This window comes from Haliotis cracherodii, unplaced genomic scaffold, assembly GCF_022045235.1.
Source record: "Haliotis cracherodii isolate W230 unplaced genomic scaffold, xgHalCrac1.p SCAF_7, whole genome shotgun sequence".
Lineage (NCBI taxonomy): Eukaryota > Metazoa > Mollusca > Gastropoda > Lepetellida > Haliotidae > Haliotis > Haliotis cracherodii.
Window position 1 is genome coordinate 56349810 of NW_027266330.1, and position 27155 is coordinate 56376964.

General features: G+C 38.5%; 1 protein-coding gene across 1 annotated transcript; it reads right to left on the reverse strand.

Moving 5' to 3' along the window:
* Positions 1-2133: 2133 nt before the first annotated feature.
* Positions 2134-25387, reverse strand: LOC139447449 (octanoyl-[acyl-carrier-protein]:protein N-octanoyltransferase LIPT2, mitochondrial-like). Its single transcript, XM_071228797.1, has 3 exons — positions 25020-25387; positions 22098-22567; positions 2134-4359 (listed from the first exon to the last, which is right to left on the reverse strand). Exons 2-3 carry the CDS (start codon positions 22549-22551, stop codon positions 4022-4024), a joined length of 792 nt encoding a protein of 263 aa, XP_071084898.1. The 5' UTR covers positions 22552-22567; positions 25020-25387; the 3' UTR covers positions 2134-4021.
* Between the last annotated feature and the right edge of the window lie 1768 nt (positions 25388-27155).

Consider the following 27155-nt stretch of genomic DNA (forward strand, 5'->3'; position numbering starts at 1 on the left):
AAACAAAAGCACTTTGGTCTTAAAATGGTTTTATTCAACTTTTCCATAATTCATGGTTACACAGTGTAAATGTACATCCACGTTTTAGTAACATGCTGGCTGGCCTGCGTAGTGTGATGTTGAGTACCATCGACCCATAATACTGCACTCTGAACACCGGGAATACACTGCTCAACGTTTGGTAGGGATATTCCAAATACACTCAACTGATTACTTAAGACTCACAGATCCATATATACTACTAAAAAAATGTTGAAGAACACCATATTTTTTTCTTGTCATGAGATAACATTAAATATACAGTGGGGTGTCCCGTAACTTCTTTTGAGTAGCATAGTATGAAATATCTGTCTCTATCAAATAATGAGTAGTATAGTGTTATGTAACATAATACAACAGCTGACTGAAAGTTAGTTGTAATATACACAAACATTAATTGGTTTGATTGCTTGAAATGAAACCTGCTAAGTGGCCATAAGTGACCTCAGGAAAATATTGTTTCAGAAATTGCCAAGAAACGGTCACATATAGCTACTTAAATCAGGAATGTGAAGGAAGAAAATTCCCACAAAGAACTAATTTTACAGTCGAATTGAACTGTTTTCTGTATATTTTCAGAGCTACAGATAGTTCACAGTTAAAAATATATATGGCGAAACATGGATTTAGTACTGATGCCGAGAGATAATCTATTTAGGGACCGACCATATGATATTCTGTGGGTGGTAGGGGGTTGATCCCCCCCTAAAAACATTTGTCCCAGAAAATTCTTGGAACAAAATAATTTTGATTTAGACTGTCTGCCACAAAAAACCTCATCCCCCTCCCCCTAAAAAAGGTGTTTTTCCAGAAAGAATATTCAGCACCCCCACCCCCCCCAAAAACAATTTAAAAAATGGTCAGTCCCTTACAATATATGAATGGATTCAGGTACTGACATGCAAGTCAGCAGTGAGCATGCTATAGTCTACCCAGGTCATGAAATGGGGATTACTAGCTCCATGTGGAAACTGACAAACATGGAAAATACCTGTTCAATATGCATATATGTTGGCCAGTTTACAAGCATAGTGTCCTACACAAAGATTAATGTGTCCATGAACAACCATAATTACCTATATTCAAATATAGCTAATGTTGAAACAATGTATAAGGTGAGATAGTACACAACAAATCAACTTGAACCCATCAAGATAATCATGGAAAAGCTATGTTAAGTTGTATATTTGTGTGTGTCCTATGTTGTATGCCTGTGTGTGTCACCTGTGTGTGCTCGTATGCAGGTTCGAGAAAAATATATATCACAACAAAACTCCCAGGCCCTTAGATTGAAATTATGGCCTTAATGTTGTTCCATACATCCTTCACATTTTCATGCTTCACATTTTCATTACAGCTTGGACCTGTGATTGGACATCACTTTTCTCCCCATCAAATATTCAAGCTCAAATTTAAATTCAACTCAACAAAAGCATATCCCATGTGCTGGTAAAAAACATGGTGAATAAAACAAAAACTGTAATAGTAATATAACAAACACAAACAGAACCATTACCCTACAATTAAGAATCCCATATTGAATAATATTCAACAAACACAAAGATCGACACTATACTACTCAAAATAAGTTAAAGACCCCCTAATTCTTTCATATTACTCTAGTAATCTGTCATATGGAACAATCGTAATATGAAAGAATCGGGTGATCCTTTACTTATTTTTAGTATTATAAGTAGGCAATGTGAAGGCGTTTGACAAGCCAATCAGGTCTCAGTTCATTAATCAATATGTATTAATATTCAAATTATCAATCAGACCTAACGGCACACAACTGATGTCAAGTTCTCATTTTCCATAACAGGTCTAAAATATTTTTTCCAGATTTGGTAGGATTGAGGCCCAATTATCCATATCCCAAAGCTGGGCTGAATTATAATATTTATACAAACTAGGTAGTCTTGTTTTGGTTTTCAGAGGCCTATTTTTGTCCAAATACAAACACATATGTCACCTCACTGTAAACGTTTTAGCCACCTGGGACCTGCTTCACAAAGAGATCTTAGCGCTATGACGGTCATAAGACTATGTTGAAGTATAGGAGTTATTGATGTTGTAGCGCTACGATCGCCTTTCAACCAGGCATCTCCCCAAGAGGTACGGAGACAGGACTCTACGACAAGTAAATTCCTAAACATGCACCAAATTTTCTGCCCCCCACTGAATGTACTCCGTATTTCTTTCGCGTCTATTTGCAATATTTATGCGTCGCAGGAGGCACTAGAGGCTTCTAGAGATGAAACGATTTAGTAAGGTCACAGTACGATACGTATTGCGATAGGTAGGTCACGATACGATACATATCGGGATACCCATATTTACGTCACAATCATGTGGAAACTTGACTTTCAATATTTCGGAGCAGTTTCAAAAGAAACACATGTAGACACATGTTCGTAGCGGGTATTGGAATTAGTAAACTTGAAACGCTAATTACAACACATTTAGTAATATATTTGACTGACAAAAACGCTGGCCTTGAACAAGTAGTATGTAATTTAATTTAGCATGTGTATTGTATCGATACAGAAAAAAACGTATTGCGTATCGTATCGTCGCATGAAAACTCACGATGCACTGTTGTATCGTTTCATCCAATGAAGCTTCACACTACTCAAGTCCACACTTCTCTTCCTACGACATGCCTACACCTAAGTCACATGCCTACATCGAAGTCACATGCCTACATCGAAGTCACATGCCTACATCGAAGTCAGAGCAAGAGACGGAGTATGGTTCATACTATCTTTAGCCCACCTGAGCTGGGTGTGACAGGCAAACACATTAACCAATAGGCTACCCGACATCTCAGGACACATTTTGCAAGATGGTTGTCTGATGTCATACCAAGTGCACACTCCTTTTTTTTAAATCTTTCTTTAACAAGATCTCATTAACTAATGATCAAAGTGCATAGTTTCAAGAGTGAGTGAGTTGGGTTTAACCCCACATTTAACAGTATTCCAGTTATATTGCAGCATGTCAGCTTAATGTGGGAGGAAAGCCCGAAGTGATGCAGGTCTCAGACGTTTACCACTTCGGTGAAACCCACGAGCACGGGTATGGTGCTGACAAACCTAGAAACATAATCGGGGTGAACCGGGATTCGAACCCACAATCATAGGTTTCTGGCGTGCCCAGGGGCGCAACTCTGCACAGTGAATCGCGGCACCTTAGTCAACTGGGCCATCCCAGCCCTTAGTTTCATGAAAAACTTCCATTTCTTTATTTTACCAGTAAAAAACAACAACAAAAGAACTCTCTACGTGTCACATTTTCTGATATTACAAACATCCTGGCCATCCTAATTGAGACCACCTTTGATTTATAAGCTTGAAACAGAATTTATTGTTATTATCACATTACAAAATGTGATCAGAATTACACCCGTCAATCATGGTGACCGTCAACGATTCTCATTATGTGACACTGATCCACACAGTTACACATATCACTAACATGTTATACAGTTTATCATAAATCTACATGACATTGCACTCAAGGCAGAGAAACATTACATTATCTACAATGGCAGATGAGAAGGAAGCATTTCGACTTCAGCACCAATAGGAGGTGCCTTATAGGCCATTTACCCCTTTTTAATCGGCCATATATAGCCTTTTTCGGGGGTTTTCACTCATCTGAGTCTTAATCTGCAGATCAGCCAAAGATCTTCCTACCTTGCAGCACATAGTGTAGAATAAACCTTAAAGGTTACTAGACACCAAGGGTCAGTACAAGTTCAAGGTCACACATGTTGTGTTCATCAGATACTAAGTATCGTAACCTATCCCAATACCCACAATACAAGTTCTTGTACAATGTTCAAGAAATGTCATGTCAAGGTCAAGACAATGAAGGTCACATAAAAATAAAGGTCAAGGTCGTATGTGGTGTCTTCAAATCGATACTCAGTTATTCAACACCTTGTTCATAATCTCACATCCTCACTCACTCCAAGCCTTTACCACATCGGGTTGGACTTGGCTCTGGGCACCAACGTGGACATCTGCCTGACCGCCTGCACCTGCTGCGCAGGCTGCACTGACTGGGTGTACATCCCGTGAAGGTCCGACGCCTCTAGGAGGGAATACTCAATCTGGCAGTCAAATGTGTGCTCGAAGGATTTCAGGAATGGATAGATTGCGTCGGATATTTTGATTGTCTTTCTCAGTTCCGTGGATAGGGATGTGACTTCTTTGCCTTCGATTCCACACGGGACTATGTGTTTATACCAGTCCAAGTCCGTGTCACAATTGACAGAAATTCCGTGGGTTGTCACGTAGCGACTGCCATGCACACCTGCAACAGACATACATCAAAATAGATCATTACGCATCATTACGCCATTTATCCACGGCCCTGTTATACAAAGCAATTGCAGCCATCTTGTGACCCCAATCACCTGACCAGCCCTTATGTGTCGACACAAAACACAACATAAGTTCAGTTTTGCTCAATCTCATTAAAATCAGACCTCAGTTCTCGCTACCGCTAAACAAAGATCTGAGGACATCCCATTAGGGGTCACGTCAGAATGACCTTTCATCCGACTAATCAGAGCATCGCTTACCAGATTATGAAAGTGAAAGTCGGAATGTGATTTCTAATTATACAACCTCGAAAACTTTAACTCCGAACGATAGTTACGGGTTTAACGACTGAATCCATACAATCTAGCCCATCTATTAGCCATTCCAGAATGTTCTTTTGTTCAGGTTTCAAATTTGTAATCAAGAATTTGTCAAAATATGCTTTGAAGCGTAGCCGCCAATTTGAAATTAGTGCTGTAAAGCACGAGAAAGCTGCCTTCTGATTGGTCATTCCATTGGTTGGTCAAAGTTTGCGCAAGGTCGGTCTGAGGTGACCCGTAATGGGATGTCCTCTGATCCCATTATTTAGTTGTAGCGAGAACTAAGATCTGATTTTAATGAGATTGAGTTTTGCTCACTGTTTTTGATACGGCAAAAAAGCACAAATGAAAATATATACCAAACACAGCTAGTGGAACTCAGATTACAAAAAAAGAAAGACAGAAAAATACTACCCACCCTGCTTTGAAATTAAGTGTAATCAGACCACAGCATTTATTTATGTATAAAAATCTTTATTCCAAGAAGAAACACAACCCATTATCACCGACTTCCACTCATTAATAGCAGAATTATTCACTTATAGTTTTGTTTGTGTGTTTGTTGTGAAATGCTGCACTCTGCAATATTCCAGCTATATGACGGCAGTCTGTAAATAATCGAGTCTGGACCAGACAATCCAGTGATTGATATCATGAGCATCGATCCCACGCAATTGGGATACAATGACATGCATCAACCAAGTCAGCGAGTCTGACCACCCAATCCTGTAAGTCACCTCTTACGACAAGCATAATCGCCTTTTACGGCAAGCATGGGTTGCTGAAGACCTATTCCACTCCGGCTCTTCACAGGTCGCCTCACAAGTGCAAATATGGCAAATAAATGTGTCAGCACTAGATCAACAAATCTCTCTCTAGTGTCACATATATATATATAGATAGTGTGCGTGTGCTTGTACTAGTCTGGACAAATGATGATTTTATAGTGCTAGCCCACTGAGATGCCATGTCACAGTTTAACATGAGTACCCCACTCAAGAGCTGACCACGTCTTGTCTTATCCCCTTAATGCTGAGCACCAGGCAGGGTAACATGTCTTTTGGTTTGACCCTCCTGGAACTGAACCAGCGCCCTTCCGCTCTCCAGCAGACGCTCTGTCCACTGGACCACGGAGGCCTTAATTTTGAGCTAATGGCAAAGCTTGCCAATCTCATTAAAATCAGATCTTTGTTCTTGCTTCCACTAAACAAAGATCTGAGGACATCCCATTACGGGTCACATCAGGCCGACCTTGCGCAAACTTTGACCGACCAATGGAATGACCAATCAGAAGGTAGCTTTCTTTTTCTTTCCGGCACAAATTTCAAATTGGCGACTACGCTTTGAAACATATTTTGACAAATTCTAGATTACAAATTTGAAACCTGAACAAAAGAACATTCTGGAATGGCTAATAGATGGTCTACATTGTATGGATTCAGTCGTTAAACCCGTAACTATCCTTTGGAATACACCATGTTAAAGTTTTCGAGATTGCATGACTAGAAATCACATTCCGACTGTCACTTTCATAATCTGGTAAGCGATGCACTGATTGGTCGGATGAAAGGTCGGTCTGACGTGACCGCTAATGGGATGTCTTCAGATCTTTGTTTAGCGGTAGCGAGAACTAAGGATTGATTTTAATGAGATTGCAAAGCTTGCATAAATGCTGTGTAGGCGTATTCAAAAGCATAAAACTTAACGTTACCGGTACATACAAACATGAGGTTAATTGTTTCCGGTCCACTGAGAGACAAGTTCTGATCGATTTAGATATCAAAACAACAGATGGTAGTTCCAGCCGACAGATATCAGCACATTCATTTGCATTCATCAGCATGATCTGATTCTGCATTGAAACAGCGTTGACCTTAGCCAAAACCAAATAATTTTTTCAACAAAAGCATATAATCAATTACTTTAATGTACATCAACTGTATTCAAATGTCATCATGGCCGATGGCCTACATTTATGAAATAAACTGAATTGAATTGAACACTTTCATGTTTGGATTCTTTTTATGTGTGGTCGCTTATTGTTGTTCAATTATTGTTGACAAAATAATTATTCAGGTTCTTTGAATGAGATTGAGGGCGTTGGAATCAACGCCGCTTTTAACATTATTCCAGTTATATCACGGCGTGTCAGCTTAATGTGGGAGGAAAGCCAGAAGTGATGCAGGTCTCAGACATTTACCACTTCGATGAAACCCACGAGCATGGGTATGGTGCTGACAAACCTAGAAACATAATCGGGGCGAACCGGGATTTGAACTTCTGGCGTGCCCAAGGGACGCAACTCTGCAAAGCGAATCACTGTGCCTTAGACAACTGGGCCAACTGGGCCCCTAGTTTAACAACAGAAGCTGATGAGTGTATTCTATGTTACTTGAAATTCTATAGATTAGACTTTAATTCAAAATATTAAACATCACATTTCAGTTGGAACTTTCTTGGTTTGAATTTGGAGGGTTTCTGCAACAAAGCTACACTTGATACACAAATACGGCTGTTTGGGTGTCCATGAAAACTAATATACCGTATTCGACGTAATAAGCGCCCATAGCACTCTCAAAATTGGAAATAGGGGGCTCTTATTAGAATATTATTTTGGTCAAAAAAAAGTGAGTTTTGTGGTTTATCCTGACAGCCTGAAATGTTTATATGACCGATGTATTTTTGCAGAATTTCATTGCCCATAATTAAGGGTGCATAAATTAGTCTTGTGTACATTGATCAATCAGAAGGGGTGCTAATTGGGACTGTTCACTAGCCAATATATTAGCAAATATCGCCGTGGGCGCTTATTAGAGCGGGGCCCTTATTACGTAGAATACGGTAGGTTAAAAACAAGATTTCAAGGTCTACCTGGTACGATACAACATATCTTGTACACAGGGCTCTCAATGATGTCAATCAATTACAAAAAGTTTTTAGTTGGTTAGAAGTGACCTAAAAAAACTGGTTTTGAATACTTCAGATATATTAGGACAGACAATCCGTGAAGGTCATGGTCAATTAAGTCGAACAAAAGATTGCCCTTGATATCTCTTAACAACGAAGAGAAACTGATATAGTCTCACGACATATTTCTTCTGTCCATCAACCCCGGTAGATGGCAAGGTCAACAGGTCATTGTCAAGGACGATGATAAAAGTAGCCGACTTCTTTGTTTGGTGTCGCACTTGATGATTTCATACCAAATAGTCCCATTACAAAATCTCTAGTTTCAAACCTGCTATCCATGACACATTCTTTTATCATTCAGGTTGGTTATCAGTCCTTGCAGTATTCCGCGGCCGATTATGTTCTGTGGTCAATTATGCAACCAAACTGATAATTCTGCACACATTTCTGCAAAACTTTTGACCTTAATTTTCGTGTATTTTGTCTATTGCACCTGTTTGACTAGTACACATTTTTCTGATAAACTTATCCATGTTTTGTTTTGTTTGTTTGTTGTCTAACGTAACACTCGGCAATATTCTAGCTATATGACAGTGGTCTGCAAATATTCAAGTCTGGAACAGACAATCCACTGATTGACATCATGAGCATCGATCCACGCATTAAGGATATGATGACATTCATCAACCATGTAAGTGAGCCTGACCACCCAATCCTGTTAGTCGCATCTTACAACAAGCATAGTCACCTTTTACGGCAAGCATGGGTTGCTGAAGACCTATACTAACCCAGATCTTCACGGGGCAATTATCCATGGCTAGAATATCTGAAGCGAATCTGACAGTCACCAGTGTAAACATACAAATGTACACTTTTGGTAAGCAATAATACAACTTGACTACAAAATTAAATGGATTCACTTAGCCATTTATCAAAACGTACAATTTCAAAGATCATTTGTAAATTATATTTTCTTTTTTAGTTTCAGTTACTATGCAATCGTAACATGTTTAAAATCAGCTTACAAGTTAAAAATTCTTCAAGGAATTTGATGCATTCTGTGGCAGGAAAAATGCAAGAATCTGCACTATTTCTGCACCAAAAGTGATTTTCTGCAAGAAAAGGCATTTCTGCAAATTATTTTCCAACAACGGAATCCTGGAAAATAGTGAGGACTGGGTTGTCTCCCTGTGACGATCCTAGGTCCTCAGCAACCCATGCTTGTTGCAAGAGATGACTAACAGGATCAGGGGGTCTTCAGCAACCCATGCTTGCCATTAAAGGCGACTATGCTTGTCGTAAGAGGCGACTAACAGGATCAGGTGGTCAGGCTCGCTGACTTGGTTGATGCATGTCATCGATCCCAATTGGGTACATCGATGCTCATTTCAATCACAGGATTGTCTGGTCCAGACCCGATGATTTACAGACTGTCGAAATATAGCTGGAATATTGCTGAGTGCGGCGTTAAACAACAAAGAAATAAACAGTGCATTACTCACTAGACATATGCTCATAAACTTAAAGAAATTGCAGTGGAAAAACTTCAAATTTATCCCTCAAATCTGAATATACGAGACCTAGTTTTCCTGGGTGGGTGGGCTTGTAGACCTACCGTATTCAACGTAATAAGCGCCCAGGGCCCTCTCAAAACTAGAAATAGGGGGCTCTTATTAGAATATTATTTTGGTAAAAAAAACAGAGTTGAAAGATAAATTTCATGGTTATGCTGACAGCCTGAAATGTTAATGTACGACAGATATATTTTTCCAGAATTTTCTTGGCCATAATTAAGGGTGCATATAGCACACGAGTGCGTATTATACGCGAATAAATTAGTCTTGAGTACATTGGTCAATCGAAAGGGGTGCTAATTGGGATTGTTCACCAGCCAATATATCAGCAAATGTCACCCTGGGCGCTTATTAGAGCGGGGCGCTTATTACGTCGAATACGGTAATTGGCACTGTTGTACAGAGTTCTGTTTTTGTATAATTGTTTGTTGCATCTTGTATACAATTGTATACAATTGTACATAATGCATGGATGCATGGAATGACGCTGATCAAGATCAGACCAGGGCCCACTTGCACAAAGTGATCTTAGCGCCAAGACTATTGAAGGCCTATGTTAAAGCATGGGAGTTACAATCATCTTAGCGCTAAGATCGCTTTGTGCAAGTGGGCCCTGACCTGCACAACATTACATCAAATGTCATTTGTCCTATCTGAGTACATTGTTAATAAATGGTACTTCATATTTATTCATTGACAATTGGCGTGATAGAGTCATGAAAATATATAATATGAAACCATTACGTGAAATTGTATCTACCAGCTTATATGCCAAATAATGTTCTTATTCATGTTCAGGACGATGTCATGTATCAACCGCAAACAGCCAGGGTCTCACTACATATACATATGCCAGACCCGTGAAGATCCAGGGTAGAATACGTCTTCAGCAACCCATGCTCGTCTCCCCCGTGAAGATCCAGGGTAAAATAGGTCTTCAGCAACTCAAGATTGCCATAAAGGGCAACTATGCTTGTCCTGAGAGGCGACAAACGGGATCGGGTGGTCAGGCTCGCTGACTTGGTTGATGCATGTCATTGCATCCCAATTGTGTGGATATGCGATAATGCGCAAACATATTCAGACTGTATATTCCTAACATATATTGATAATGCGCAAACATATTCAGACCTTATATTCCTAACATATATTGATAATGCGCAAACATATTTAGACTTTATATTACTCGCATATATTGATAATGCGCAAACATATTTAGACTTTATATTACTCGCATATATTGATAATGGGCAAACATATTCAGACTTAATATTCCTCACATATATTGATAATGCGCAAACATATTTAGACTTTATATTACTCGCATATATTGATAATGCGCAAACATATTCAGACTTAATATTCCTCACATATATTGATAATGCACAAACATATTTAGACTTTATATTCCTCACATATATTGATAATGCGCAAACATAACCAGACTTTATATTCCTCACATATATTGATAATGCGCAAACATATTTAGACTTTATATTCCTAACATATATTGATAATGCGCAAACATAACCAGACTTTATATTCCTCACATATATTGATAATGCACAAACATATTTAGACTTTATATTCCTAACATATATTGATAATGCACAAACATTTTCAGACTTTATATTCCTCACATATATTGATAATGTGCAAACATATTCAGACTTTATATTCCTAACATATATTGATAATGCTCAAACATATTCAGACTTAATATTCCTCACATATATTGATAATGCGCAAACATATTCAGACTTAATATTCCTCACATCTATTGATAATGCACAAACATATTTAGACTTTATATTCCTCTCATTATTGATAATGCGCAAACATAATTTCAATAATAGAAAGGTATATAAAGAATGTCAGACTTACATTTTGTTTGCTGTTCAGTATATAAGCTACACAAAACAAGTTTAGGAATAGTCACAGTTGGACGGCTGTGTGTTGCAATACTGAAAGAGTCTTTATAACAAGAAAATTGGTTTACTTTACCACATTCAGATAAAAATCTCTATGCATTTCAAAAATACAAAGGTATTCGGAACTTTGTGCGATTTCTAAATATGGCCCAACCAGTGTGTCAACTGATACATGCTTGTGTGTTCTATTGTTAATACTGTGGTCAGCTGGGGGTCAAGAAGGGGATAAGTGGACAATAATGGAGGGAGGGAGGGGACAATGGACAAATAATGACCAGATTCTTATCTAGGATTCTAAACTAAGTGACCCTGACATGCAAACTGGGAAAACATCTTCATTTTATTCCGTCCTAAATTTCCTAAATTCTGAGGTTTTTTAAAATTGCACATGGTGCAATAATATAAAATAAACTTAACATTAAAGCCTCTTCCTCTATACTGGGCCCACTTGCAAAAGCGATCTTAGCACTACAACAATCATAACTCCATACTCTAACACTGACTTATGATAGTCCTAGCGCTAAGATCACTTTGTGCATGTGGACCCTGGTCTTATCAGTGATCTACAAAGCCAGCACATTAGGTATACTATATTAAATGGATTTGGACATTTTTATTCCAATCTGAATATTTACTCACATTTGCTGCAGATTTGGGGCCGAATATTGACCTATGAGCATGTCTAGATAAATCCCTGGATAGTCATAGTAAATTCTTAGAATTATTAAAAAAAACCTCATTACTGTATATACCAAATAGACTAGACCCATGAGAGGAAAACTGTATTGAATATACGCTAATGATAACTTGGGGGGTTAAATACTCAAGGGCTAAAAAAACATTGAGCCTTTTTAGAACTTTTCTACATTACGTAAACCCAACAAGCCTACCTATCGTACCATGACTCACTCACTCGCCCTTCTTCCAGCTTATACAGTGACCCCTATTTTTTCAACCTCTTACACTAACAATGACAGACATCTGAACAAGGCCCTAACCTAAGTGTCGTCCTCAACCCATTCAACTGAAACCTTTGTAGACACACACACAAGACATTTCCCAGACAGTTGTAAGGGATATCTCACCAGTCTAGCTGACACGTGCAAGGTAAGATTCGTCTTCAACGACCTTGACATACTGCCCTTGAAATGTGAAACAACTCCATCTACAGAAATAATCACTCATGTTGCCACTGTGAAAAATCATTCTATTTCAGTCCCTGTCTTTTTCATGTCAAAAGATTCTCTTATGAAACGTTTCATACATAATTCATAAACCTTTAACATGCTCTTATGCAAAAAGAAAACATTTGAATCTTATGAAACTTTGTTGTTATCGATTATAGCTTCATCTTGCAAAATAGTATGCCAATATTCTCTCCGAAGATTTGAGTAAAAAAGCTCTTGATTTTTTTCTCTTTTTAATTCAAAATTCTTTCAATGGCAACTTGTGTCATAGAATCAAGGACTGATTTGTCAAGATGCATAATTTTGTTATTCAGTCGGGCCTTTTTCAAATCAAGGTTCACGGTTGGCCCCCCCACTAATTGATTAGTGAAAAAAAACAAAAAACTTGAAAAGCAGTTCAGAGCTACAGATAAGCAGCCTATTTGCATAAAATACCCCCCAAAATATTCAAAACCCAATTACTTTCAAATAACTTGCATACAGAAACGCATGAATTAAATGAAAAAGGCAAATGTATAAAAAACTGCATGCGTAAATACCCAATGAAGCTTTTTCAGCATGCGTACAAAGGAGCTAATTTCCAAAACACAATTACGAGCTTATTAACTTTCAAGCCTAAATATTTAGGACAGTTATCATAGTTATGTACATCTAAAACATTTTTTTAAATCTTAAAATGTTCACTAATTTTGGGAAAAACCTAATAGAGTGATGAATAGATGAGTGAAAACATATTAGTTACCCAATGAAAAATGTAATATCCCAAATAAAATTGAAACCCTAGAGTAAAAACTCAATTGCTCAAAAAGTAACCTCGAGCTCTGGCAGTTTCTTTTCTTAAATTCTGCTGACCAGAAATAATCAAAATGTAAAAAAATGCAATCATTTAATGTTGCTATGGAGATATATTCTTTAAAATGCCATAAATAAAATGTATCCAGGCCCCCACTTTTGTATTAATAACTACTAACATTTTTAGAAAAATAAATAAATTTGAAAATGGAATCATAATTTTTTTTATTGATATACTAATTGATCAACTAACTTAATTTTTCAGGCCCCAAATCCATAAACCTCAAAAAGAGTTTGGGGTAGAATATTCTACAGTGAGTGAGTATGGTTTTACGCCGCTTTTAGCAATATTCCAGCAATATCACAGCGGGGACACCAGAAATGGGCTTCACACATTGTACCCATGTTGGGGAATAGGTCTACAGCAACCCATGCTTGTCGTAAGAGGCGATTAACGGGATCGGGTGGTCAGGCTCGCTGACTTGGTTGATGCATGTCATCGATCCCAATGGTGTGGATCGCTGCTCATGATGTCAATCACTGTATTGTCTGGTCCACACTTGATTATTTACAGACCGACGTCATGTAGCTTGAATACTGCTGAGTGAGTAGATAAACAACAAATAAACAAACAAAAACACTTTAATGATGGCTTTATCAGGGCAGTAAATCTCTCATTGACATGTCAAGCTAGCCAGTTATATCAAGTCACAGCCAATATAGACAGGATGACACCATCGCAAAACCACTTCAAAATATAATCTTCATCAACATCAAAGACAAAAGAATTTTTCACAAAATTACACAAATTTCAGCTGGCCTATATATGAGCAGCTGGTTACTTCCTGTCTGGCTCAACATCTATCTGGTGTTGGTCAGTATGCAGGGTCAAGGTCACAGTGGTGTGCACCTGTCACTACCTGACTTGTAATCAGTTCAATGTCAGGTGACACGTGAGCATCGACTTCCAGCACTGGGTCAGCGCATGACAACCATCCCACTGTTTGATTTCACTGAACTGGATATTACTAGTCTAGTTCTCAGATCAGTGTCAAAGTGTTTTTTGCAGAGACAAGGCACAGGCAGCTCAAGTGAGCCGTCGACAACATCGTCCAAACGTCAATCCGAAACTCAAATAAGTATTGATGTCTTAAGCTCAGAAAGTGAAGAGGTGTAGATGTCTTATTATACCCTGTTCACGAGCATATTATTTACTTAGGTAAGTGAGTGAGTTGGGTTTAACGCCACTTTTAACATTATTCCAGTTATATCACAGCGTGTCAGCTTAATGTGGGAGGAAAGCCCGAAGTAATGCAGGTCTCAGACGTTTACCACTTTGGTGAAACCCACGAGCACGGGTATGGTGCTGACAAACCTAGAAACATAATCGGGGTAAACCGGGATTCGAACCCACAATCATAGGTTTCTGGCGTGCCCAAGGGGCGCAACTCTGCACAGCGAATCGCGGCGCCTTAGACGACTGGGCCACCTGTGCCCCTTTCAAACGTAATTTTATACATGTGTAACTATACATACGTGCATATATGTAAATTACTAAATTTACTATGCATCTGCATGAAAATCAACTTAGGTGTGTAAATAAAGTACGTAAATTGTGTAAGGCACACATATTCGTCAGTCTGTTCACAACTTTCAACACAAAACAGGTTGTTTCCCAATCAAAGTTGAATGAGAAAAAAGTACTTCACCGAAAAATTTGATAAAGCAGCATGTGTTTGATTTAATCTGCACATAAATTGTTCACATACAGCTCATCAAAGTTGGCAAACATCTTTCCACACATATTTCAAGAAACAAATACTTTCTCTGGGAAAATGCTATTGCCCTGACAACAATAAGCACTGTTATCCTAAATTGGTATTAATCCCAGCAAAAGACATTCTTCAACCTGAAGACGCCTGGCCACAGAAAATGAGACTGGCTGGTCAAGCAAGTCGACAAAAGGAAGTCACGGGTCATGACTAATTACAGGTGGTGTGCAGGCCAAAGTCCACACCACCTGTCCAGCACGTAGAGAGGGTGACACATGTTTTACAACAGGTACACAGGCAAACTTTGGACTGTCAACAGGACATGAATAGGATAGAACCCAGTATATATCACTATATATGTCAGTCAGACACCCATGATGGGGAGATAAGCTGGTCGAGCAATGTGCAGGATCGAAGTCCAGTGTTGCAAAACTGGATTAGTTCCTTAGGATCACAATTATTGACTGCTGGGTCAAGTATATTTCTTGTTCTGTTTTTTATGATCAACATGATCAATACGCCAAAGTTGGTTGTTTTGTTGTTTAACGCCGCACTCAGCAATATTCCAGCTACATGATGGCGGTCTGTAAATAGTCAAGTCTGGACTACACAATCAAGTGATTGATATCATGAGCATCGATCCACGCAATTGGGATCGATGACAAGCATCAACCAAGTCAGCGAGTCTGACCACCCGATCCCGTCAGTCACCTCTTACGACAAGCATAGTCGCATCCTACGGCAAGCATGGGTTGCTGAAGAGCTATTCTACCCAGGATCTTTACAGAAGTAAACGTCTGAGACCTGCATCACTTCGGGCTTTCCTCCCACATTAAGCTGACATGCTGCGATATAACTGGAATACTGTTAAAAGCGGCGTTAAACCCTTTTACGGCAAGCATGGGTAGTTGAAGTCCTATTCTACCACGTATCTGTTATTATTATGAGAACTAGTAGACTGACATGTAGTATCTATTGCTGTGTTTAATTCTTATCCATTCATCACAGAGAAGGAAGTTACACTGATTGTCATAGACGAGAAGTTTGTTCTCCTTGATACGATTGCAATATGCTGGAAAATGTATTCAGTGTTGCGTATAATTCAAATTTATTGTACTTCTTGAGCAAATGAGTTTTCACTGGAAGGGTTCTATTTTAATTGGGTTATTACATTTTTCATTGTGTAACCAATCACTTGTCTATTCATCACATTTTGAGATTTAAAAAAAATGAAATAATGTTTTAGATATATATAACATGGTTCTAAATATAAGCTAGACTCAGAAAGTAAATTAGCTCGTAATTGTGTTTCGGAAATTAGATTTGTTGGATGCAGTTTGTATGCTAAAAAAGCTTTACTAGGTAATTACGCATGATGATTTCAAACAAATGAGTTTTTCATTTAATGCGTGCATTTCTGTACGCAAGTCAATTGAAAGTAATTGGATTTTGAATATTTTTGGGGGTATTTTACGCAAATAGGCATTGGGTTTTGAATAGTTTGGGGTTATTTTTTTTTGGGGGGGGGGGGGATTTTACGCAAATACGCATTGGATTTTGAATAGTTTGGTTTTTTTATTACGCAAATATGCGTTGGAATTGGAATAAATTTGAGGGGTATTTTACGCAAATAGGCATTGGATTATGAAGTTTTGGGGGTGTTTTACGCAAAAAGGCATTGGATTATGAATAGTTTTGGGGGTATTTTATGCAAATAGGCGTTGGATTATGAATAGTTTTGGGGGGTATTTTACGCAAATAGGCATTGGATTATGAATAGTTTTGGGGGTATTTTACGCAAATAGGTGTTGGATTATGAATAGTTTTGGGGGGTATTTTACGCAAATAGGCATTGGATTATGAATAGTTTTGGGGGGTACTTTACGCAAATACGCATTGGATTTTGAATAGTTTTGGGGGGTACTTTACGCAATTAGGCAGCTTATCTGTAGCTCTGGTACTTTGGTTATATATAATCAGGTGTCGTCTAATTGCAGCCTGGCCCTGACTCACTCCACTAATGACACACTGAATCTGTCGCATGTCAAAGTCCTACCCAGCCTCCACAGATGTCCATCAGTGATAGTGTGATGGGCGTGCGTACTTGACGTATCTGTGCTAATGTATGGTACAACCTAAATTAATTACATTTTACAACCTACGTGGACTAGAAAAGCCGATGTTAAAAGTGTAGGAGTTATGATCATCTTAGCGCTCGACTGCCGTAAGCCGATGTTAAAAGTGTAGGAGTTATGATCATCTAAGCACTCGACTGTCGTAAGTCTATGTTAAAGTGTAGGAGTTACGATCGTCTTAGCGCTCGTCTGCCGTAAGTTGATGTTAAAGTGTAGGAGTTATGATCATCTTAGCGCTACAACTGCCGTAAGCCGATGTTAAAAGTGAAGGAATTACGATCGTCTTAGCGCTCGTCTGCCGTAAGTCGATGTTAAAGTGTAGGAGTTATGATCATCTTAGCTCTATGGTTGCTTTAAGGAACGGTGTCCTTGTTGATTGTGTATCATAGCACTACAGAGGCACTGGATTGTGCTCATTGTATCAATCACTGGTTTGGAAACTATTTACAAACTGATTCAATATGGCTAGAATATTGATGATTGCAAACGAGGACACACTCACAGGCAAGAGTGAAACAAGCATGGGGTACTGGGGACCTGCTGTCAGATGAGCTAAAAAAAGGCATGTTTGTTTGTTATTGTTGTTTAAGCCGCAGTCAACAATATTCCAACTACTTGAGGTCTATTGCAAATAATCAAGTCAGGGCCAGACATTCCTTAGTTTGACATCATGAGCATCAATCTACACAATTGGGATACGATGACATGCATCAACCACGTCAGTGAGCCGGAACACCTGATCCTGTTCTTACAACAAGCGTGGGTTGCTAAAATGCTAAGATGGAAATGAGTGAGTGAGTTGGGTTTAATGCCAAATAGAAACTAACAGTTTAGCCCACTAGTCCTTATAACAACATACAGCAAAAACCTTTATAATGGGCTTATCTAAACTAGTCCTCAGGATACCTCAACTATTGGGCAGACTGGCAAGGACTAAAGGACTAGTGCCAACTTCTAACGCTGAATGCCGCTTTGAACAGTATTTCCCTTATATCACGACGTGTCAGCTTAATGTAGGAAGGAAGCCTGAATAAAAAACAGGTCTCAGATGTTTTGGTAAAACCCATGACCACGGATATGGTGCTGACAAACCTAGATGCATAATCAGGTCAAACTTGAATTCAACCCACAATTATAGGTTTCTGGTGTGCCAAAGGGACACAACTCTACACAGCAATTTGGTGCCTTAGGGAAACGAATGAGTATGTTTTTTCACACTGCTTTTAGCAATATTCCAGCAATATCAGGGCAGGGAACACCAGAAATGGGCTTCACTCATTGTACCCATGTCAGGAATCAAACCCGGGTCTTTGGCGTGACGAGCAAACACTTTAACCACTAGGCTACCCGACAGACCCCTAAGGGAAGTGAAGCATGGGTGTAGCTGTGTTTGGGAGAACTGGTATGAATGGTATCTCGTCATGTAAAGAAACAAGGCAACACACAGTAATACACCTCACAATCGACATCTTGTCTTTTTCTCAGAGCTGCAGATAAGCTTTCGGTTATTTTAGTATTTTAACTAGGTGTTTGACTGGACATCCAGAATGTTTAGAGGGTATTTTTTTACCCATTTGTTTCTTGCGATTAGGGTATTTTAACTTGAAAACCTGTTTCGTAACAATCCTCAAATCATTAAAAACTATGTGAATACATGTAGAAGTATACCCGTCTGCACGCTGCTCCCCTTCTGGGAAGCCATTTTTGTTTGAAAAACTTAATTTGTAATAAAGGCGCTAATTTTTTAATCACCAATCAGCGACTGTTCAAGAAACAACATGAACATTGACTAGGCACAATGTGCTTTTCAAATGGCATCTATCAGTACGTTTGTCAAACAAGCTCTTCCTAATATAACCGTCGGTAAGTTAATTTTGCGATCGGCTGCTACACAGTCATATTATCTAACAGTTGTAACATACATATTCCTTTAATCTAATGGTTGTAATATATCCATTAACTTCATAATAGTGTGTTTTATAGTTTTGGTTGCATATTTTATACGCTTGGATTTGATTTGTATGCATATTTCAGTTATTTTATTCATATTTTATGCAAATACGCAACTTATCTCCAGCTATTTTCTTAGAGAAATCTGAGACATCAGACCTCTTTTCTTCCAGTCAGCAACAGGTGTGTCTCGCACCAGAAATGTGCAAATAAATCATATTGTCAGACATTGATTGCTTTGTCAATAAAACATGACATCTGTCAACTATACGCCCGACAAGTTATTGCTGTTCATACTCTGAAAGCCATTTCATCCTGCATGCAGAATATTAGATAACATTATATGTATGAAAACTTAAACAACCCTGCTAAAAAGGTCACTGATGTAGCATCATATATACAGACCGTGAAGATCCGGGGTGAATAGATCTTCAGCAACCCATTTCGACTATGCTTGTCGAAAGAGGCGACTAACGGGATCAGGTGGTCAGACTCACTGACTTGGTAGATGCATGTCATCGATCCCATTTGCATGGATCGATGTTCATGACGTCAATCACTGGATTGTCTGGTTCAGACTTGATTATTTACAGACCGCCATCATATAGCTGGAATACTGCTGAGTGCGGCGTTAAGCAACAAACAACCAAACTAACAACTACTAATGTCTGCAAATGATTCAGCATCAACATCAGGACGACTAGAATATGTTAGGGCTGAGATGAGTCCAAATTTACTACCTGGGTACCCATCCCCCTATTACCCGACCCTACCCTACCTGGGTACCCGCTGTAGGTCTCAAAGAGATTGGTACAAACTGTCCGTTTGGTGAATGTTTGACTGTAGCCCTGTTAAAATGTATTTAGATGCACCTATAAAACGATCTGGTCATGCATATACTGAAGTTTGTTGTATGTTTCAGAGCTACAGATAAGCTGCGTATTTGCGTAAAATACGCATCAGAAATGCAGAAATACGCAGTAAAATAAAATCCAAGCGTATTAAATACGCAACGAATATTACAGATACGCTACAAAAATAAAACTTGTGCGTATCATCAAAATATTGTGAAGTAACCCTGCGTATTCGATTAGCAAATCAGCAACTTATTTTGAAATTATAAACGGGCATTCCGCCAACCTTAACAGTTACATCGTGATCATTTGCCATCACACTTTCTTGTGGCAGTAACGTGGTATTTTTGAGTCCTATAAAGCTCGACACCAGTTTGCAGGGACTAGATGAATAGCGTTTTTAAGTATTTAACTTAAATACCCATATGTGTAAAAACTAGTGGGTAACAGAAATTTGAATACCCAGATAGAATTACTGATACCCAATGATTTTAAAATGCATGGGTAAAATACCCACAACACCAAAAGCTTATCTGGAGCTCTGTGTTTTATCTTTATTCAAACATATTAAAGTCAGAAGGAATGCGTGCATAGTCAGATAAAAATGGGAACATTAGTGACTTTTATTGTGACCATAGAGTTTTAGATAAGTTTTGTCATTAAACAATATATCATGTGACTAACCACGGGTCCGGGTAGTCCTGTGGGTACCCGGGTCCTGCTCAGTACCCACCCAACCCGAGTACCCGAGTTACCCGTCCCAGCCCTAGAAAATGTCATAACACAGACATAGCAAACAAATAGAGAAGTTCACCAGAGTGACTTTTGATATCAAATACATCAACAAAGTCCATGAAAGTTTAAAAATCTGAGTCTTGAAGAGTTTTAACTCTTATGGATGACTGTCCAGAGCTATATGATTAAATCTGAATCCATGACAAATTTCAGCCTTTAGGTTTTTGAAAACAGTGGTAGAAACTAACATTATAACACTAGTCCTCAAAATGATAACATAAAGCAAAACCCTTAAGAATGTCAAATTTTTACTAGTCCTTATGATACCTTAACCATTGGGCAGTTTGGCAAGGACTACAGGACTAAAGTACTCACGGAAATGAAAAAAAACTGTTTTTTTCAACCTCAGATCTTAAATAAATGCAGTTAATATACAAAATATGTAAATATTCAAACAACTAAATTAGTACTAATTGGGCCGTGGCACAAATACAGCGTATCAAATGTTTTTATGCCTTTTTAGATGTAAAAGTGTGTATAAATGTGAATTAAACAGACTATTGTGAAACAGGGCATAACCATTGTAAGTAGATCAAGGTGACCTATGACACCTTGACGACAGGTGAGAACAGGTGCATAATGCCTGTAGTCTGTTTCTGCTATGTCAATTTGGACTTTGACTTTGGTTTTATTTTTGAATGTTGAAAGTGCCGACAAATTTCCTACTGTAAAGTACATTTTGTATTGTTCACTGAGATCAAACTAGCAAATCCAGACTAGTACTTTTCGAGTTGTTTTAGTATTTCGTATTTACAGCTACGTAACACTTTGTGTCGATTTTTAAATTGAGAAAAACAGGGTTTTTTCATTTCCGTGAGTACTTTAGTGCCAATTTCTAATGCTGGAAAATATAACAATAGGATATTTATATAGCGTACACGTACAGGAATATGCAATAACATCTTCCACAGCTTTTATGAAATATTTCAATTCCATGCCATGAACCAATTAATATGATGGTTCTACACACAGTAGGGATGTGTCTGAAGTAAGTAGGGATGGCTATTGGAGGTTTAAAGCGTATTGAAATATTTTGCAATGCACACGGCCATATTATACTTACCTCCCCACCCCCAGATAGCAAATGGTTGATCCCTTAGGAGCCATATTGAAACACTTAACAGAAGTGAAGAGACCGAGAACAGACCCAGTAATAACTCGAATAATCGCAAATGTGCGCAATAGCTCCATGCACTTCACTAAAACATCATATACTCTTAGACCGGCGATGATATATATATATACAAGGATGAGGTAGGATATGGACATGCTTTGTTCCCCTAGATTTTCATAATTTAAAAAATTGCCAAACTTGACAATGTCCATATGAATGGGATTTAGACTTTGCAAGATTGAGGCACTCGCACCAAATGAGTCTTTTTAACTGCTGTCCTTCGTCGGGCAGTTAATGGAAGACCATGGGCTTCTGCAAATGATAATACCTGAAAAATAGCGTTACCCTATACTATAACCATGTGTGTGTATAATCTGAGATTGAAGGACTCACCAATAGCACCAATCTTGCGATCTTTCACCCACACACCAGTGTCCTGTGTTGTTTTCGCTGACACACCAAAATGCTTGCACATTCCGATCATTGTTTTTTCTAAGCTGGCGATGTACCACTTCATGCTTGGTTCAAAATGCTTCAGATTCAAGATGGGATACGCGACCAGCTGACCTGGTCCATGGAACGTGATCAACCCTCCACGATTGGTTCGGAAAAATTCCGCCCCGAGAGTTTTCAATCTTTTTTCATCATCGGCATCGTACCCCGACGTTCTGATTCCGGTTGTGTAAACTGGATTGTGCTCTACAAGAAGAATAGTGTCACTTCCAAGTGATTTTCCAGCAAGTTCATCCAAATGTTGCCGAGCATAGCGCTGCTGGACGTCTGAAGCGGCCATGAAGCCCATGCGTCCTAGGTTGATCACCTGGACGACTCGCTTTGCAATGGACATGGCTCTTCACTTGCTTCTGCAAATAACAAATACGTAGTAAGTAAACTGTGATAGTTTAAACTGACAGGTTGTTGCTGAAACATCTCAACAGTGTTTGGGTAAAATTCAGTCATGCCCTCATCCAAAGGACAAATGGACTGACCTCATAATGTTTTGGATTTTTGTATCAGACAAATAGATTTTCAGTCAGTGCTGCAGGGAATAATTGTTGGAGCCAAACGATTTTTGGGAAACCCAACAATTTTTTTAACAACATCCAGCATATTCTGAGTAATTGGAATATTTCCTTTAGGGGGCAAAACCAGAGGACTAATTATGTATAACCAACAATTTTGGGAACATGTTGTATTTTTAAAAAAATATCCCAGGTCCCCCAAGAATATCAAATAGAGATGAAGTCGGAACGAGACTAACATACAAAAACAAGTCAGTGAATGCTAGGTATGGAAACAAACTTTTACATCCGTGGGCAGAATGGGCCCCCTATTATAGAAGCTGCATGCTTGCTGCATGCCAGAGGTACTGAAGCTCACCTTTAGTCAGTGTTATAAAACTTGGATGTGCAAAACCAGCTTAATTGTCTTTAAACAATCCCACCAAATAACTGATATGATACAAAAATTTTACATTAATATTTAAAGGCAAGTCTCTTTTTTCTCCTATCATTATTGGTCTTTCTTTGCTTTAATACAATTCTTACGCATGACCGAATATACTTCAACCCTGTGGTACTGTGGCATTCATCGTATCGCGGCATTTGTGATTTCCGGTTGATCATGCAGGATACGCCTCATAGCGGCTGTCTATTTATGCAAATCAGTAACCGGGAAATTCTTGCTTCTAAACAATTTCAATTTCCATGGAATGTTCCGTCTGCTGTAAGTAAGGATTTATTAACGCATTGATACTTACTTCTGGCATCTTTTTAATATTGCCTTACCCAAATCTATCAATGGACAACGGTATAACCCACAGTTCCCCAAGGAAACTTTCTCTAGCAACCTGAACGAGATTATCTGCATATTCATGGCGACTAACAAGGTAACGGAAGCACATTTATTCTCCGCTCTGTGGCCAGAATCTATAGGAAATCATAAGGGCCATAACGTCATACTTGGAAATATGTTTTTCACTAGCAACCAAATGATAAATACATACCACATTCGACGTAATACAGGGCGCTCTCAAAATTAGAAATAGGGGGCTCTTATTAGAATATAATTTTAGTGAGAAAAAACAGATTTATACACAACAGATATATTTTCCAGAATTTAACTGCCTATAATTAAAGGTGCATATAACACACGAGTGTGTATTTTACACGAATAAATAAGCCTTTTGTACATTGATCAGTCGGCAGGGGTGCCAATTGGGATTGTTCACTTGCCAATATATATTAACAAATATCGCCGTGGGCGCTTATCAGAGTGGGGCGCTTATTACGTCAAATATGGTACTAGGAGTGCCTTATATATATATATATATATCGATAACTTTTAACATTTTTCCATTTTTTTTACCAACTATTTTCATCCCATTGTTTTTTAAACAAAAAAATTGTAAAATATCTTTTCTGATATTTTGTTGATTTAAAAAAAATATTTTTCGTGCTTTTCAGTAATTATGCATTCAGAATTCAGAATTTTACTTGTGTTGTCTTTCTGGTCAAATCACTGAAGTCTGGCATCATCATACTTAGTGGTAGGTAGAATTATATCCTGTTTTTGTCCAATTCAGACCTACATACACAATTTTTCCCTGTACCATGATACGAATGAATTCACTCCCTTGTCAAACTGACTTTTACTCTGTATGACTAATGTAATTAGTGAGTGAGTGAGTATGGTTTCACGCCGCTTTTAGCAATATTCCAGCAATATCACGGCGGGGGACACAAGAAATGGACTAATGGAATGCATATTCAGATAAAATAAATGACATCTGATATAGTGAGTGCATTTTGTTCCATTTAGAGATACATAACAAGTACAACGATACCCCAAGGTTGCAGGCTACATGTTGAATAAATCATGGGGGATTAGAATAATTCAATCATTATTATACAATTTATGACAGAATAATCTTGGATACATTTTTTTCATTTTTCCAGAGACCATATCGGTATATGGTCTCTGATTTTTCTTATTCTCATTTCCTGACAGTTGAATGGTACACAATATTTGTTTATAGTAAATTAAATAGAAGATATTTTTTCTTCTAGAATAAAACTAAACAGAAAGTTCATCACATTAATATTTTTCAGCTGTTCGTTAGTTCAAGATGATTTAGATCCTTCTTCATCTGAAAAGGTTTCATAACCTCCACTTTCTGTCCGATTAAACAATTCAAATGTCAAAATACACCATAACTCAAATTTGAAATAAGACATTCTACGTAAATCTAGACTAATTATATTTCACGCATAAAAACGCCATGGGAAAAAATAAAAGGTGCAATGTTGTACTTACTTTGAGCCGCTAAATGAATGCTGAGGGCAATGTAGTGTGCAACTCACTCGACGTAGACGTACGCAGAGACTATGCTGATACTATGACAAAGGACTAGCCCGTGCAGAGTGCAGCGGCAGTGATTGCACGAGGCACTGTCAAAATGTGTACGTGACAATCAGCGCGTACACATGCACATGTGACCCGTCGGATATATTGGAAAATATATACGCCACAACCTGTTAACTGAGCGTGTGTGCGGTAGCCAAGCTTGCAACTGTTCACAAACAGGATCTGTCACAAAATCTGATCACAATCTCAATGCGTGGTGACAAGATAGACACACATTTTAGAGTTGTTTACATCGTCGTGATAAGTGTCGCGTTCAGTGTCGGCGACGTCGATTGGTCCATGTCGCAAATAAAGCCGAAATTTAAACCAATGAACGCCCTCTAAAGGAATGCCAACCATGCGATTAACGCATGCTACTAGATAACAACTTATAATATAGGAAATAGTACCGTAGACGTCTGCTGTTTACAATGACCTAAAATTGTACGTATCGCTGGAATGATTGGATTGTACTTGATTAAACCTGTTTGGGTGAGTATGTGTGTTGACAATACTAAGTCTCTCTATGTTCCTTGTCCTAACAACACTGTGCGGTATCAGTGGTGGGGCCTGAACGCCGTTTCTTCCTGATAATGGATCGGTGGGCAAGAGGCGATTGTGATGCTTGTCACGTACGAAACAATTATATTCGACTGTTTATCAGTTGTGCCTGTCCGATTTTTCATGCTATAGACGGAGGCGGTAAAAAAAGAGCTAACAATATCTATTTTATTGCTTCCTTGTCATACACGATAATGCCTGTGGTTACACAATTTGTCCCCCATATGTGATTTTACGTGTGGTTCTACTCTTATTTTTCACTTTTCAAACACTTCACAAATTTCACGTAAATAGTGAGCTGTCAAACTCCCATAAACATAAAGTGCCTGCTTGTTTGTTGTTTTACGCCGCATTCAGCAACAACCCAGCTATTCAAACAAATACCACTTATTGAACATCGGAAGATGAAACGATTTCCAATCGTTCCCTGATTCTCTACAAGACCTGGGACTGACTGGTTATGATACCTGTACATACGGAGCTGTCAGCTTCTCTTGCACCCCTTCCAACCGCTGACGGCGGATTTTGACGCCAATCCCTCTGAAAGCCGACCACACTGAACTTGAACTGAACGTTGTTTTACGCGATATCAAAGAAACATTTTCAACTATTTTTTAAATATTCTTTATTTCCAGAATCTAGGTTGTACAGAGTAACTTAAACAGGAAAGTAATATATACTTATGTGCATATATATATATATACACTCTCTCTCTCTCTCTCTCTCTCTCTCTATATATATATATATACACACACACTCTAGATTTTCAGGTATTTATGTTCAGTGAGACAGTGAGAAAACAGCCATCTTCCTGTAGTGATCTGTTATGCAAATCCGTGGATAATCTTGGCTTGGACACCGTCACGGAACTGTTTAAGCCAGTTCTGAACCCTGAAGGTACAAACAGAAGACGTAAGGAAGTGTCCACATTGGCGTATTGGAATGACTACCTGAGTGACGTGAAAGGTATTCAAATGAAATGAAACTTGGTATTTTTCATGAAGATTTTGATGGGGAACATACATATGAGACTTATAATGCATTTTTTTAGGTTTTAGAGGTAATATATGATTTGATATCCCTGAAGGGAGGCATTAAATGTTTAGCTGCAATTGATCTTGTGTTTGTACATTTAGCACAGTGCAGGCACATATGCAAAACTGTGGTTTTAAATTAAAAAATAATAAACTATGCCTGTTTTATGGGTGCGATTTCAGAGGGGGAATCCAGATTCACCAGACACGAGATATCCAACGGCCAATAAATGCAGCTGCATTTTAAGATTGCCTGTTACCTACGATGAATACAGCGAATTCAAAGAAAACTTTGAGTTTGTAGTGTTAAATGCTGTTGGGTTTGGTATTGCGTGATAACCGTTGACAGTTGTTATCTATTATTGTTGACAGTAAAGAACACCTCTAGTATGAGGAGGGGGGACGGGTGCCCCAGTCGTCTAAGGTGCCGCGATTCGCTGTGCAGAGTTGC